Raw genomic sequence first — 13,409 nt, 5'->3', positions numbered from 1 at the left:
ATATATAGAGATCACTACAGTATATATAGAGATCACTACAGTATATATAGAGATCACTATAGTATATATAGAGATCACTACAGTATATAAAGATATCACTACAGTATATAGAGAGATCACTACAGTATATAAAGAGATCACTACAGTATATATAGAGATCACTACAGTATATATAGATATCACTACAGTATATATAGAGATCACTACAGTATATATAGAGATCACTATAGTATATATAGAGATCACTACAGTATATAAAGATATCACTACAGTATATAGAGAGATCACTACAGTATATAAAGAGATCACTACAGTATATATAGAGATCACTACAGTATATATAGAGATCACTACAGTATATATAGAGATCACTACAGTATATATAGATATCACTACAGTATATAAAGAGATCTTTACAGTATATATAGAGATCACTACAGTATATACAGATATCACTACAGTATATACAGATATCACTACAGTATATATAGAGATCACTACAGTATATATAGAGATCACTACAGTATATATAGAGATCACTACAGTATATAAAGAGATCACTACAGTATATAAGGAGATATTTACAGTATACAGTGGGGATCAAAAGTTTGGGCACCCCAGGTATAAATTTGTATTACTGTGCATAATGAAGCCAAGGAAAGATGGAAAAATCTCCAAAAGGCATCAAATTACAGATATGACATTCTTATATGTCAACAAAAGTTACATTTTATTTCCATCATTTACACTTTCAAAATAATAGAAAACAAAAAAATGGTGTCTGCAAAAGTTTGCGCCCCCTGCAGAGTTAATATCTTGTCCTGCCCCCTTTGGTAAGTATCACAGCTTGTAAACACTTTTTGTAGCCAGCCAAGAGTCTTTCAATTCTTGTTTGAGGTATCTTTGCCCATTCTTCCTTACAAAAGTCTTCCAGTTCTTTGATATTTCTGGGCTGTCTGTCACGCACTGCTCTTTTAAGGTCTATCCATAGATTTTCAATTATGTTGAGGTCAGGAGATTGTGAAGGCCATGGCAAAACCTTCAGTTTACGCCTCTTGATGTAATCCCCGTGGATTTCGAGGTGTGTTTAGGATCATTATCCATTTGTAGAAGCCATCCTCTCTTTAACTTCAGCTTTTTCACAGATGGCATCAAGTTAGCATCCAAAATTTGCAGAAATTTTATTAAATCCATTTTTCCTTCTACTCGTGAGATGTTTCCTGTGCCACTGGCTGCAATACAACCCCAAATCATGATTGATCCACCCCCATGCTTAACAGTTGGACAGAGGTTCTTTTCATTAAATTCTGTTCCCCTTCTTCTCCAAACGTACCTTTGCTCATTCCGGCCAAAAAGTTCAATTTTAACCTCATCAGTCCACAGAACTAGTTTCCAAAATGCATCAGGCTTGTCTATATGTTCATTTGCAAAGTTCAAACGCTGATTTTTGTGGTGAAGATGTAGAAGAGATTTTCTTCTGATGACCCTTCCATGAAGACCATATTTGTTCAAGTATCTCTTTATAGTGGAATAGTGTACCACAACTCCAGTGTCTGACAGATCTTTCTGGAGGGATTGTGCAGTCAAACAGGGGTTTTGAATAGTTTTTCTCACAATCCTGCGAGCTGTTCTGTCTGATATTTTTCTTGGTCTTCCAGATCTTGCTTTAACTTCCACTGTTCCTGATGACTGCCATTTCTTAATTACATTCCGAACAGAGGATATTGACATCTGAAAATGTTTTGCTATCTTCTTATAGCCTTCTCCAGCTTTGTGAGCGTCAACTATTTTCAGTTTCAGATTTCTAGACAACTGCTTAGAAGAACCCGTGGTGCTGATTGTTGGGGCAAGGTCAGATGAGTCTGGGCATTTAAAACCTTTGAGATTGACATCACCTGGTCTTCCCAGATGATGATTGAGAACAATCCATGACACTGGCAGGTCTCAGCTTTGCAAAGGGGGCAGTACATGCTATAAATTCTGCAGGGTGCCCAAACTTTTGCAGATGCCATTTTTTTTGTTTTCTGTTATTTTGAAAGTGTAAATGATGGAAATAAAATCTAACTTTTGTTGACATATTATAAGAATGTCTAATTTGTAATTTGATGCCTTTTGGAAATTTTCCATCTTTCCTTGGCTTCTTTATGCACATTAAAAAATTTTTTACCTGGGGTGCCCAAACTTTTGATCCCCACTGTATATAGAGATCACTATAGTATATATAGAGATCACTACAGTATATGTGGAGATCACTACAGTATATATGGAGATCACTACAGTGTATATATAGAGATCACTACAGTATATATGGAGATCACTACAGTATATATGGAGATCACTACAGTGTATATATAGAGATCACTACAGTATATATGGAGATCCCTACAATCCATAATACAATGTCTCACCCAGTTCACACGCCAGTCCGGTCCAGCCTTTGGGGCACGCGCAGCGCCCTGTGATGTGGTTGCAGACCCCTCCGCTCCTGCAGATACACGGCTGAAGACATTTCTCTCCATAGAATCCGTCTTGACAAGCTGCAGAAATACAATAAGGTAAATTGGTTCTTCTATCATTTTTTCCATATCTGCGTCACATGTCCAGGATGCGGTGCTACTGCTGTAATGTGAACCGGTCCTGGTGACGCTGCACAGAGGCTTTGCCCCTGGGTACGTTTACTCTGCCCCATCATAGAAAGCCGTCTACTGGTAACTCACCGTTACGTAGAGTCTGGCAGTATTATATATTATTTATGTAGGTAGTAGGTACTGTATGGCAGTATTATATATGTAGGTAGTGTATGGCAGTATTATATATGTAGGTACTGTAGGGCAGTATTATATATGTAGGTAGTGTATGGCAGTATTATATATGTAGGTATTGTATGGATGTATGGCAGTATTATATATATATATATATATATATATATATATATATATAGGTAGTGTATGGCAGTATTATATATGTAGGTATTGTATGGATGTATGGCAGTATTATATTATTTATGTAGGTAGTGTATGGCAGTATTATATATGTAGGTATTGTATGGATGTATGGCAGTATTTTATATTATATATGTAGGTAGTGTATGGCAGTATTATATATGTAGGTATTGTATGGATGTATGGCAGTATTATATATATAGGTAGTGTATGGCAGTATTCTATATGTAGGTAGTGTATGGCAGTATTATATATGTAGGTATTGTATGGATGTATGGCAGTATTATATATTATTTATGTAGGTAGTGTATGGCAGTATTATATATGTAGGTATTGTATGGATGTATGGCAGTATTATATATATAGGTAGTGTATGGCAGTATTATATATGTAGGTAGTGTATGGCAGTATTATATATGTAGGTAGTGTATGGCAGTATTATATATGTAGGTAGTGTATGGCAGTATTATATATGTAGGTAGTGTATGGCAGTATTATATATTATTTATGTAGGTAGAGTATGGCAGTATTATATATGTAGGTATTGTATGGATGTATGGCAGTATTATATATATAGGTAGTGTATGGCAGTATTATATATGTAGGTAGTGTATGGCAGTATTATATATGTAGGTAGTGTATGGCAGTATTATATATGTAGGTAGTGTATGGCAGTATTATATATTATTTATGTAGGTAGAGTATGGCAGTGTTATAAAATCTTTATGTAGGTAGTGTATGGGATTATTATATAATATTTATGTTGGTACTGTATGGCAGTATTTTATACTTATGTGGGTTCTGTATGGCAGCATTATGTATTATGTGGGTTCTGTATGGCAGCATTATGTATTATGTGGGTTCTGTATGGCAGCATTATGTGGGTTCTGTATGGCAGCATTATGTATTATGTGGGTTCTGTATGGCAGCATTATGTATTATGTGGGTTCTGTATGGCAGCATTATGTATTATGTGGGTTCTGTATGGCAGCATTATGTATTATGTGGATACTTACCAGTATTGTATTTATTATTTATGGTTATGAGGATACTTTATGGCAATGTGGAGTCTTGACTTACCTTGTTCACACCGCGGTCCAGTCCATCCCGGCGCACAGACACACTCCCCGCTGACATGGTTACACTTGGCGCCATTATAGCACAGACACGTCTCCTTGCAGCCTCTTCCATATCTGTTGTCTTCACATTCTATAAGGAATTGTGTAATAACATAGAAAAAATTATAATGTCCAATATAATCCATCAATCCGCGCAAAATAATCCACATTTACCTTTGTGCATTTTATTCTAGGAAAGCTGGGTACCAGGGCACCATGACGGACAGTTTAAAAAAAAAAAAAATTAAATCAACTGATGCCAGAAAGTTAAACAGATTTGTATATTATGAGAATTCATAATGGCGCGGTGTCTGTGGGGGGTGAGGCCCATAGACTGGTTTGAGTGGCATTGGGGCCGCTCTGCCAGTGGGTCGTTCCCCCTGTGGGCATTGGCGTCGCGGCGGTGGTGGTCGCAGCCCGGTGCTACGCCATTTTATGCTAGGGACGTTAGGGTCCCACTCTAAATAGGTGTCCTTGACGTGGCGAGTGGGCTTTGTACCTTTTGATCAAAAATGTATAATAACAACCTGTTAGTTTTTGATATTATGCTGAGAAGCAATCAGATCATTATACAAGATTGTAGATGTGCGACCATGTCTGTTTTTTCTACCTGAATTCACAGATTTGTATATTACTTCCATTAAAAAATATTAATCCTTCCAGTACTTATCAGCTGCTGTATGCTCCAGAGGGAGTTCTTTTCTTTTTGAATTTCCTTTCAGTCTGACCTCAGTGCTCTCTGCTGACACCTCTGTCCATGTCAGGAACTGTCCAGAGCAGGAGAAAATCCCCAATAGCAAAGCTATCCTGCTCTGGACAGTTCCTGATATGGACAGAGGTGTCAGCAGAGAGCACTGTGGTCGTGACAGAAAAGAAATCCAAGAAGAAAAGAATTTCCTCTGTAGTATACAGCAGCTAATAAGTACTGGAAGGATAAAGAATTTTTAATAGAATTAATTTACAAATCTGTTTAACTTTCAGGCACCAGTTGATTTAAATAAAAAATAAAAAAAATAAAGTTTTCCACTGGAGTACCCCTTTAAAATCACATGCTAAAAAATAAAATTGGATGCATCTAAAAATCGTACATTTTAGCAAAAAATAAATAAATAATAATTGTCTGTTTGAATATGAATATAAATATTAAAGAATATGAATATAAATATTAAAGAATATGAATATAAATATTAAAAAATATATAAAAATATATTATAAATATAATAATATTTGAAAAAATAAAATACGATTTAAAGAATACGACTTAAATCCATTTTTGAATTGGGACAAAAAATAAATATCAGTTTTCCATCTGACCAAAAAATGAAACAAAAAACAGACGACACAGGTGCAAGTGTCAGAAACGATTTGTCAATAAAAGTCAATGGAACGCCTATAGATATGATTTTATATGATTTTTAAAAGGGTACTCCCCTGGAAAACATTAATTATTATTATTTTTTATTTTTTAAATCAACTGGTGCCAGAAATTGCCAGATTTGTAAATTACTTCTATTAAAAAATCTTAATCCTTCCAGTACTTATGAGCAGCTGTTATGATCCATAGGAAGTTCTTTTCTTTTTGAATTTCCTTTCGGCCTGACCACAGTGCTCTCGGCTGACACCTCTGTCCATTTTTGGAACTGTCCTGAGCAGGAGAGGTTTTCTATGGGGATTTGCTCCTACTCTGGACAATTCCTAAAATGGACAGAGGTGTCAGCAGAGAGCACTGTGGTCAGACAGAAAGGAAATTCAAAAAGAAGAGAACTTCCTATGGATCAAAACAGCTGCTGATAAGTACTGGAAGGATTAAGATTTTTTAATAGAAGTAATTTACAAATCTGTTTAACATTCTGGCACCAGTTGATTTAAGCTAAAATGTTTTCCAGTGGAGTACCCCTTTAAGTATAAAATCATATGGACTAGATGGAAGTAAAAATCGTGATGTAAATGCACCTTTAGCTTGGAACAGTGTTTCCCAACAGGGGGGCCTCCAGCATGCATGCTGGGAGTTATAGTTTTGCAACAGCTGGAGGCACCATGGTTGGGAAACACTGGACTGGAGCGTGAAACATAAATACAGTAAACATACAACAGTCAATGACAGAGAGGGCACTGCCCGGGAGGGCTAACACTACACATAAGCTGCAATATCTAGGCCAGCGTTTCCCAACCAGCGTGCCTCCAGCTGTTGCAAAACTACAACTCCCAGCATGCCCGGACAGCCAACGGCTGTCCGGGCATGCTTGGAGTTGTAGTTTGGCAAATGCTGGAGGCACTCTGGTTGGGAAACACTGTTTTTTAACATACTGTGTTGACACTCCCCAACCATTTCTCCCCTGAAGACATCACTACTACTGGTAGCAGAAACATGTTGGGGTGGTCTACCATTTTAGTGTTCACATTTACTATTTTCTTCTTTGTGGACATTCTTTGAGATACTATACTCTCTTCTGCAGTGATTTTCAGTGCTGGGAGTTGTAGTTTTGCAACAGCTGGAGGCATGCTGGTTGGGAGACACTGATCTAGGCCCATATAGGTAACAACAGTAAAGCAGGCATGCCTGGATGTAACACAACTTACTTTGGTTGCATGTAGGTCCTAACCAGCCATCTTGGCAAACACAGACCCCAGTAACATGGTTGCAGTTGGCACCGTTGGCGCACCGGCAGCTGTTGGCGCAGTCTGTACCGTAGAATCCTTCCGGACACGCTGTAATAAGGTTACAGAAATGGGAATTCCAATCTACTGGGGATTACAGTTCACAGGCTGCGGCTGTCATGACACTCTGGGGGTTGTAGTTTCTCAACAGCCGAAGCGCCACTGCAGTAAAGTATGTGCCCCCCCCCCCCGGCTGATTTACAACTTATACTCACCAATCTCACAGTAGGTCCCCCTCCAGCCCGGGGCACAGGTGCAGGCTCCGCTCACATAGTCACAGATTGCGCCGTTCTCACACTGACACTGGTGCCGGCAGTCGGATCCATACGAGCCGGACGGGCACTCTGTGGGAATAAAAAGGAATTACCCATGATGGAACTTATATTGGACTCTTGGCTCTCGTAGGGTTAAAGGGGTACTCTGGTGAAAAACTTTAATTTTTTTATATATATATTTTTTCTTAAAATCAGCTGGTGCCAGAAAGTTAAACAGATTTGTAAATTACTTCTATTTAAAAATCTTAATCCTTCCAGTACTTAGCGGCTGCTGTATGCTCCACAGGAAGTTTTTTTCATTTTGAATTTCTATTTCTGTCTGACCACAGTGCTCACTGCTGACCTCCTCTGTCCATGTCAGGAACTGTCCAGAGCAGGAGAGGGTTTCCTATGTGGGATTTTCATCTGCTCTGAACAGTTCCTGACATGGACAGAGGTGTCAGCAGAGAGCACTGTGGTCAGAATGGAAAGAAATATAAAAAGAAAAGAACTTCCTCTGGAGCATACATCAGCTGATAAGTACTGGAAGGGTTAAGATTTTTGATAAAGTTGATAAAAAAAAAAAATGTTTTCCACCGGATTACCCCTTTAAATCCATTGATGAATAAGTAGAACAGCCCTGAACCCCTGTGTTGGTGTAGGAGGGGGAAGTTTAACACATACAGCTAAGATAAGCTCCTCCCCTGAGGAGCCCTGGCTGTGAGTGCAATGTGGATTAAATACGTACAGTAAGGCTGGTAATCATGGGCACTGTCGTGGGGCTAGCATACTGAGCACTCCTAGGACAGGCACTATTATAAGGACACTGATTCTGCTTGCCACCTATAGTGGTCATCAGCCTCGAGCATAGACAAAACCTCGTAGTCAGTGTTAGCTGGGACTTGTAGTGTCAAACTTACTCTGCTCACATTGCCTTCCGGTGTATCCGGCTTCGCAGACGCACTCCCCCGTCACAGCGTTACAGCCCCAGACGCTGTTGCTGCAGTTGCAGCTATGGCCGCAGTCGGCCCCCCAGTACCCGCTGTCGCATGCTGTAAAGTGAGATACAGGACATGATATAATCCAGAAAAATAAAAGATTTCGGAATGTTGTGTGGCGCACATATCTACCTCTCCTGCAGTTGTGTCCGGTAAATCCAGGGGGGCACGTACACTTGCCGGTTATAGGGTCACATTGGCCGTCATCTTGGCAGAGGCACCGTGACTGGCAGCCATGTCCAAACCAACCAGAGGGGCATCCTATAGACATAAAAAGGGTCAAACAAAATCAGCAATTGGTGGCTGATGCAAAACTACAACTCCCATCATGCCCTGACAGCCTTCGGCTGTCAGGGCATGATGGGAGTTGTAGTTTTGCAACAGCCAAAGGCCAGAGAACACTTGATGAAGTATGACAGGCTTCGTGTCACTTACGGTCCCCACAGTGGTCCCCAGTGTAGCCGGGCTCACACACGCACTTCCCCGTGGCGGGGTCGCAGCTGCCGTTATGGTCGCACAGCGGGCAGATCCCCTGACAGCCATCCCCCCAGCGTCCTGCAGGGCAATCTGCAACAGATGGACAAAAATGGGAAGAATTTATGAGCGTAGACCGGATAACGCGACACTTGTTAAATCCTCGGCTCGCAAAACGCTGCTTGTAAATCCCTGAGGGCGGCAGGAACAAAGGCCTGTTAAAGGGGTATTCCAGGCAAAACCTTTTTTTTATATATATCAACTGGCTCCGGAAAGTTAAACAGATTTGTAATTACTTCTATTAAAAAATCTTAATCCTTCCAATAGTTATTAGCTTCTGAAGTTTTCTGTCTAACTGCTCAATGATGATGTCACATCCCGGGAGCTGTGCATGATGGGAGAATATCCCCATAGGAACTGCACAGCTCCCGGGACGTGAGTCATCAGAGAGCAGTTGGACAGAAAACAACAACTCAACTTCAGAAGCTAATAACTATTGGAAGGATTAAGATTTTTTTAATAAAAGTGATTTACAAATCTGTTTAACTTTCCGGAGCCAGTTGATATTTAAAAAAAAAGTTTTGGCCTGGAATACCCCTTTAAATCCTCGGCTCGCAAAACGCTGCTTGTAAATCCCTGAGGGCGGCTGGAACAAAGGTACGGATTTACTACTCCGTCTGTTAAGTGTAGGCTTGTTAGGGCTGTAGTGACATAAGGAGCTCCTGATGCCAAGCTAGAACCATCACCACCACCAGGTGGCAGGTGGGTGACAACCACTGTGGTGCAGATCTCACCTTAAAGGGGTACTCCGGTGCAAAACAATTTTTTTTTTAAATCAACTGGTGCCAGAAAGTTAAACAGATTTGTTAATGACTTCTATAAAAAAATGTTTACCCTTCCAGTACTTTTAAGCAGTTGTATGCTACAGAGGAAATTCTTTTCTTTTTGAATTTATTTTTTGTCTTGTACACAGTGCTCTCTGCTGACACCTCTGTCCGTGTCAGGAACTGTCCAGAGCAGCATAGGTTTGCTATGGGGATTTTCTCCTGCTCTGGACAGTTCCTGATACGGGCATCAGGTGTCAGCAGAGAGCATCGTGGACAAGAGAAAAATAAATCCAAAAAGAAAATAATTTCCTCTGTAGCATACAGCTGCTTAAAAGCACTGGAAGGGTAAAGATTTTTTTAATAGAAGTCATGTACAAATCTGTTTAACTTTCTGGCACCAGTTGATTAAAAAAAAAAAAAAAAAAATGTTTTCCACCGGAGTACCCCTTTAAAGGGGTACTCTGGAGGGGAAAACAAGTTTTCAAATCAACTGATGCCAAAAAGGGGTTATCCAGGAAAAACCTTTTTATATATATATATCACCTGGCTTCAGAAAGTTAAACAGATTTGTAAATTACTTCTTCTAAAAATCTGAACCCTTTCAGTACTTATGAGCTGCTGAAGTTGAGTTGTTCTTTTCTGTCTAAGTGCTCTCTGGTGACACCTGTCCCGGGAACTGTCCAGGGTAGAAGCAAATCCCAATAGCAAACCTCTTCTACTCAGTGCAGTTCGAGATAGACAGAGATGTCAGCAGAGAGCACTGTTGCCAGATAGAAAAGAACAACTCAACTTTAGAAGCTTAGAATTATTGGAAGGATTAAGATTTTTTAATAGAAGTAATTTACAAATCTGTTTAACTTTCTGGAGCCAGTTGATAAAAAAAAAAAAAAAAAAAAGAATTTCCCTGGAATACCCCTTTGAACAGATTTGTAAACTACTTCTATTTAAAAATCTTAATCCGTCCAGTACTTATCAGCTGCTATATGCTCCAGAGGAAGTTGTGTATTTCTTTCCAGTCTGACAACAGTGCTCTCTGCTGCCACCACTGTCCCAGTTAGGAACTGTCCAGAGTAGGATAGGTTTGCTATGGGGATTTGCTTCTACTCTGGACAGTTCCTGACATGGACAGAGGTGGCAGCAGAGAGAACTGTGATCAGACTGGAAAGAACTACACGACTTCCTGTGAAGCATACAGCAGCTGATTAGTACTGGAAGGATTAAGATTTTTATATAGATGTAATTTACAAATCTGCATAACTTTTTGGCACCAGTTGATTTGAAAACATCTTTTTTCTTTCCCTCGGGAATACCCCTTTAATGTGAAGCTCCTTAAGGAATCAGTGTCAGTTCTAGCCTCTTCTACTCCTATCTGTACTGTTGTTTGGCTTATTCTACTCAGTAGATGAAGCAGATTTAAAAGGGGGTAAAAATAAATAAATAAATAAATAAATAATGCTGCTACTTGGAAACCATCAGCAAGAAGCCTAGACAGGCCAGTTGCTGCTGCTGCTGCTGAGTGTTCTTATTGACTATTTCTAGTGTAAGGGTACGTTCACACTCACGGATTTTTTAGTGGGTTTTCCGCTGCGTATTTGAAAGTGGGTGGGCTCTTCTCGGCTGTCCGCAGCCGATTTTCCGCGGTGGAATGTACACTGCGGAAAATCAGCCGCAAGCCCCATTGAAGTCAGTAGGAACTGTGGGGGATTTTCCGCAGCGTAAATTCCGCAGCGGAAAATCTGCTGCGGACAGCCGAGAAGAGCCCGCCCACTTTCAAATACGCAGCGGAAAATCCGCGCGTGTGAACGCACCCTTAGGCGATGTTCACACAGTGTATTGTGAGGCTCCAATACACTTGTTTTACAAGTAGAATTGGCCTCAAATTTTGATCGTTCTTCTATTACTTTTTGAAGCTTACTGTTTTGTAAAGTGTTGTTTGGTTTCGTTTAGCCTTCGGCTGTCCGGGCATGCTGGGGGTTGTGGTTTTGCATGTGCTGGAGGTATTATTATTATTATTGTAATAATAATAACAATAATATAATAATAATAATCATAATAATGTTATTATTATTGTTGTAATAATAATAATAATACAATAATAATAATAATAATAATAATAATAATAATAATAAACAATAATAATAATAATAACTAACAAACAATAATAATAATAATAATAATAATAACAATAATAATAACAATAACAAACAATAATAATAACAATAACTATAATATAATAATAATAACAATAATAATAATAACAATAATAATAATAATAACAATAATAATGTTAGTAATTATTATTATTTTTATTATTATTATTCTTGTAATAATAATAACAATAATAATAACTATAATAATAATAATAATAATATTATTATTATTATTATTGTTGTAATAATAATAATAATAATAATAAACAATAATTATAATAACAATAATAAACAATAATAATAACAATAACAACAATAGTAAACAATAATAATAATAACAATAACTATAATATAATAATAATAACAATAATAATAATAACAATAACTATAATATAATATTAATAATAACAATAATAATAATAATAATAATAACTATAATATAATATTAATAATAACAATAATAATGTTAGTAATTATTATTATTATTATTTTTCCACTGCTGCCTGCTTGATGACTCTTTCCTTTTTTTCCTATACAGAAAAAATGGTAATAACTAGAATATTCTACATGGTTCTAAATTTTAGGGTGGTGTTGGTGGTGGGCAGGTGGGGTTCAGGGGTGGCTTAGTCCCCAAATTAAAATCATAAAGTTTCAGTAACTTTGACTTTCTGTAGAAATTCTCCCGATTTGCAGGGCGACTTGTTATCAGTGCGGCCCCTCAGGATACACATTATATAATTCACTGAAAAGAAATAGCCATAAAAACATCATAGGAAAACAAATAGTCAACATTTGCTGCCTGTTCGCGGCAGAAGGACGGCGAGGATTTCGTAAGTGATTTCATCGCCCCGGATGGAGCGGCGGGGAATGGCGGCCACACATCATGTTTACTCCGCTGTAGATGTGATGGACTCCTGCATCTTCCTAGCAATGGAATATGAATCTTAAAGGGGGCTCTACCCCCATAGACACTTATCCCCTATCCCTAGGGATTGCAGCTCAGGGACGGGACTCTGAATGGCGTGGTAGTGCGCAGGCTTGAGCGCCGCACCATTTATTGCCTATGGGAGCGCTGAAGATCGCCGAATGCTAAGAGAGGCATGCAGTAAGGCAGTGGTCTCCACACTGTGGACCTCCAGATGTTCCAAAAATACAACTCCATCATGCCTGGCAGCCATTGGTCATTGTTTTTCTTTTAGCAGAATTCTGCGCAAACTGCATTGCCGTCAATGGTGAAGGTCCGTGTGGTCCTAGCGCCGAAGGATTTTATTGGCTGCTGCAGACGGTATCTACACCCAGACCCTGAGGCTATGTTCGCACGGCGGAATTGTGCGCATGGCAGAATTTCTGCTATTCTGCTCAAATTCTGCTCAGAAAGGCAGAATGCGGATTTTTCACAGTTCTGCGGAATTTGAGCAAAATTCCAGTGGATTTTCTGTGCTGTCAAAACAGATTCTGCTTGAATTCAGAGTCCCATTAAGGTCAGTGGGGCTCTGAACAGAATTCTGCAAAATTTAAAGGCATGTCCTATAATTTTGCGGAATGCGGAATTGCCGCAGCAGATTGTCCGCCTTCCGCTTTGTAACAACAGAAATCCCTATTGAAGAACATGTGCACAAAAATTTGCAGAATTTCCGAGCAGAATTTTTCGGTGGAATTCCGCTCAAAAATTCCACTGTGTGAACATAGCCCAAGGAGGAGAAGGAAAAGTAAAGAAACATGGCTACCAGTTATGTCTTCTTCTGGGAGTTCAGAAGAATTAAGAAAAACAATATCATGGCGCTAGTATTTTTATTTTACTTCACTGTCCCTTTAAGACAGCTGTACCTAACCTGTAACTAGGAGTGTAACTATAAGGGGTGTGGTTGGAAACCAGTACCATAAATAAAGCATTAAACTCGGGGGCCCTTCTACAGATTTTTCATTGGGGCCCAGAAAGTTACGCCACTGCCTCCAGCAGGCTTTCATTGGCAGGACATGATAAGAGT

At 39.0% G+C, this 13,409-nt stretch overlaps 1 protein-coding gene across 2 annotated transcripts in view; it reads right to left on the bottom strand.

Moving 5' to 3' along the window:
- MEGF6 (multiple EGF like domains 6) overlaps positions 1–13,409 on the bottom strand; it is a 447,412-nt gene that overhangs the window by 46,842 nt on the left and 387,161 nt on the right. For both annotated transcript variants that reach the window (XM_056544570.1, XM_056544571.1), the window contains 7 exons: positions 8,406–8,537; positions 8,103–8,231; positions 7,893–8,024; positions 6,934–7,062; positions 6,641–6,769; positions 4,023–4,151; positions 2,409–2,537 (listed from right to left, as the gene is read on the bottom strand). In XM_056544570.1, the coding sequence (XP_056400545.1) occupies positions 2,409–2,537; positions 4,023–4,151; positions 6,641–6,769; positions 6,934–7,062; positions 7,893–8,024; positions 8,103–8,231; positions 8,406–8,537 (909 nt within the window). The remainder of the gene's footprint in view (positions 1–2,408; positions 2,538–4,022; positions 4,152–6,640; positions 6,770–6,933; positions 7,063–7,892; positions 8,025–8,102; positions 8,232–8,405; positions 8,538–13,409) is intronic.

The sequence above is a fragment of the Hyla sarda genome, chromosome 10, assembly GCF_029499605.1.
Source record: "Hyla sarda isolate aHylSar1 chromosome 10, aHylSar1.hap1, whole genome shotgun sequence".
Classification (NCBI taxonomy): Eukaryota; Metazoa; Chordata; class Amphibia; order Anura; family Hylidae; genus Hyla; species Hyla sarda.
This window is presented reverse-complemented; position numbering and strand designations above follow the sequence as displayed.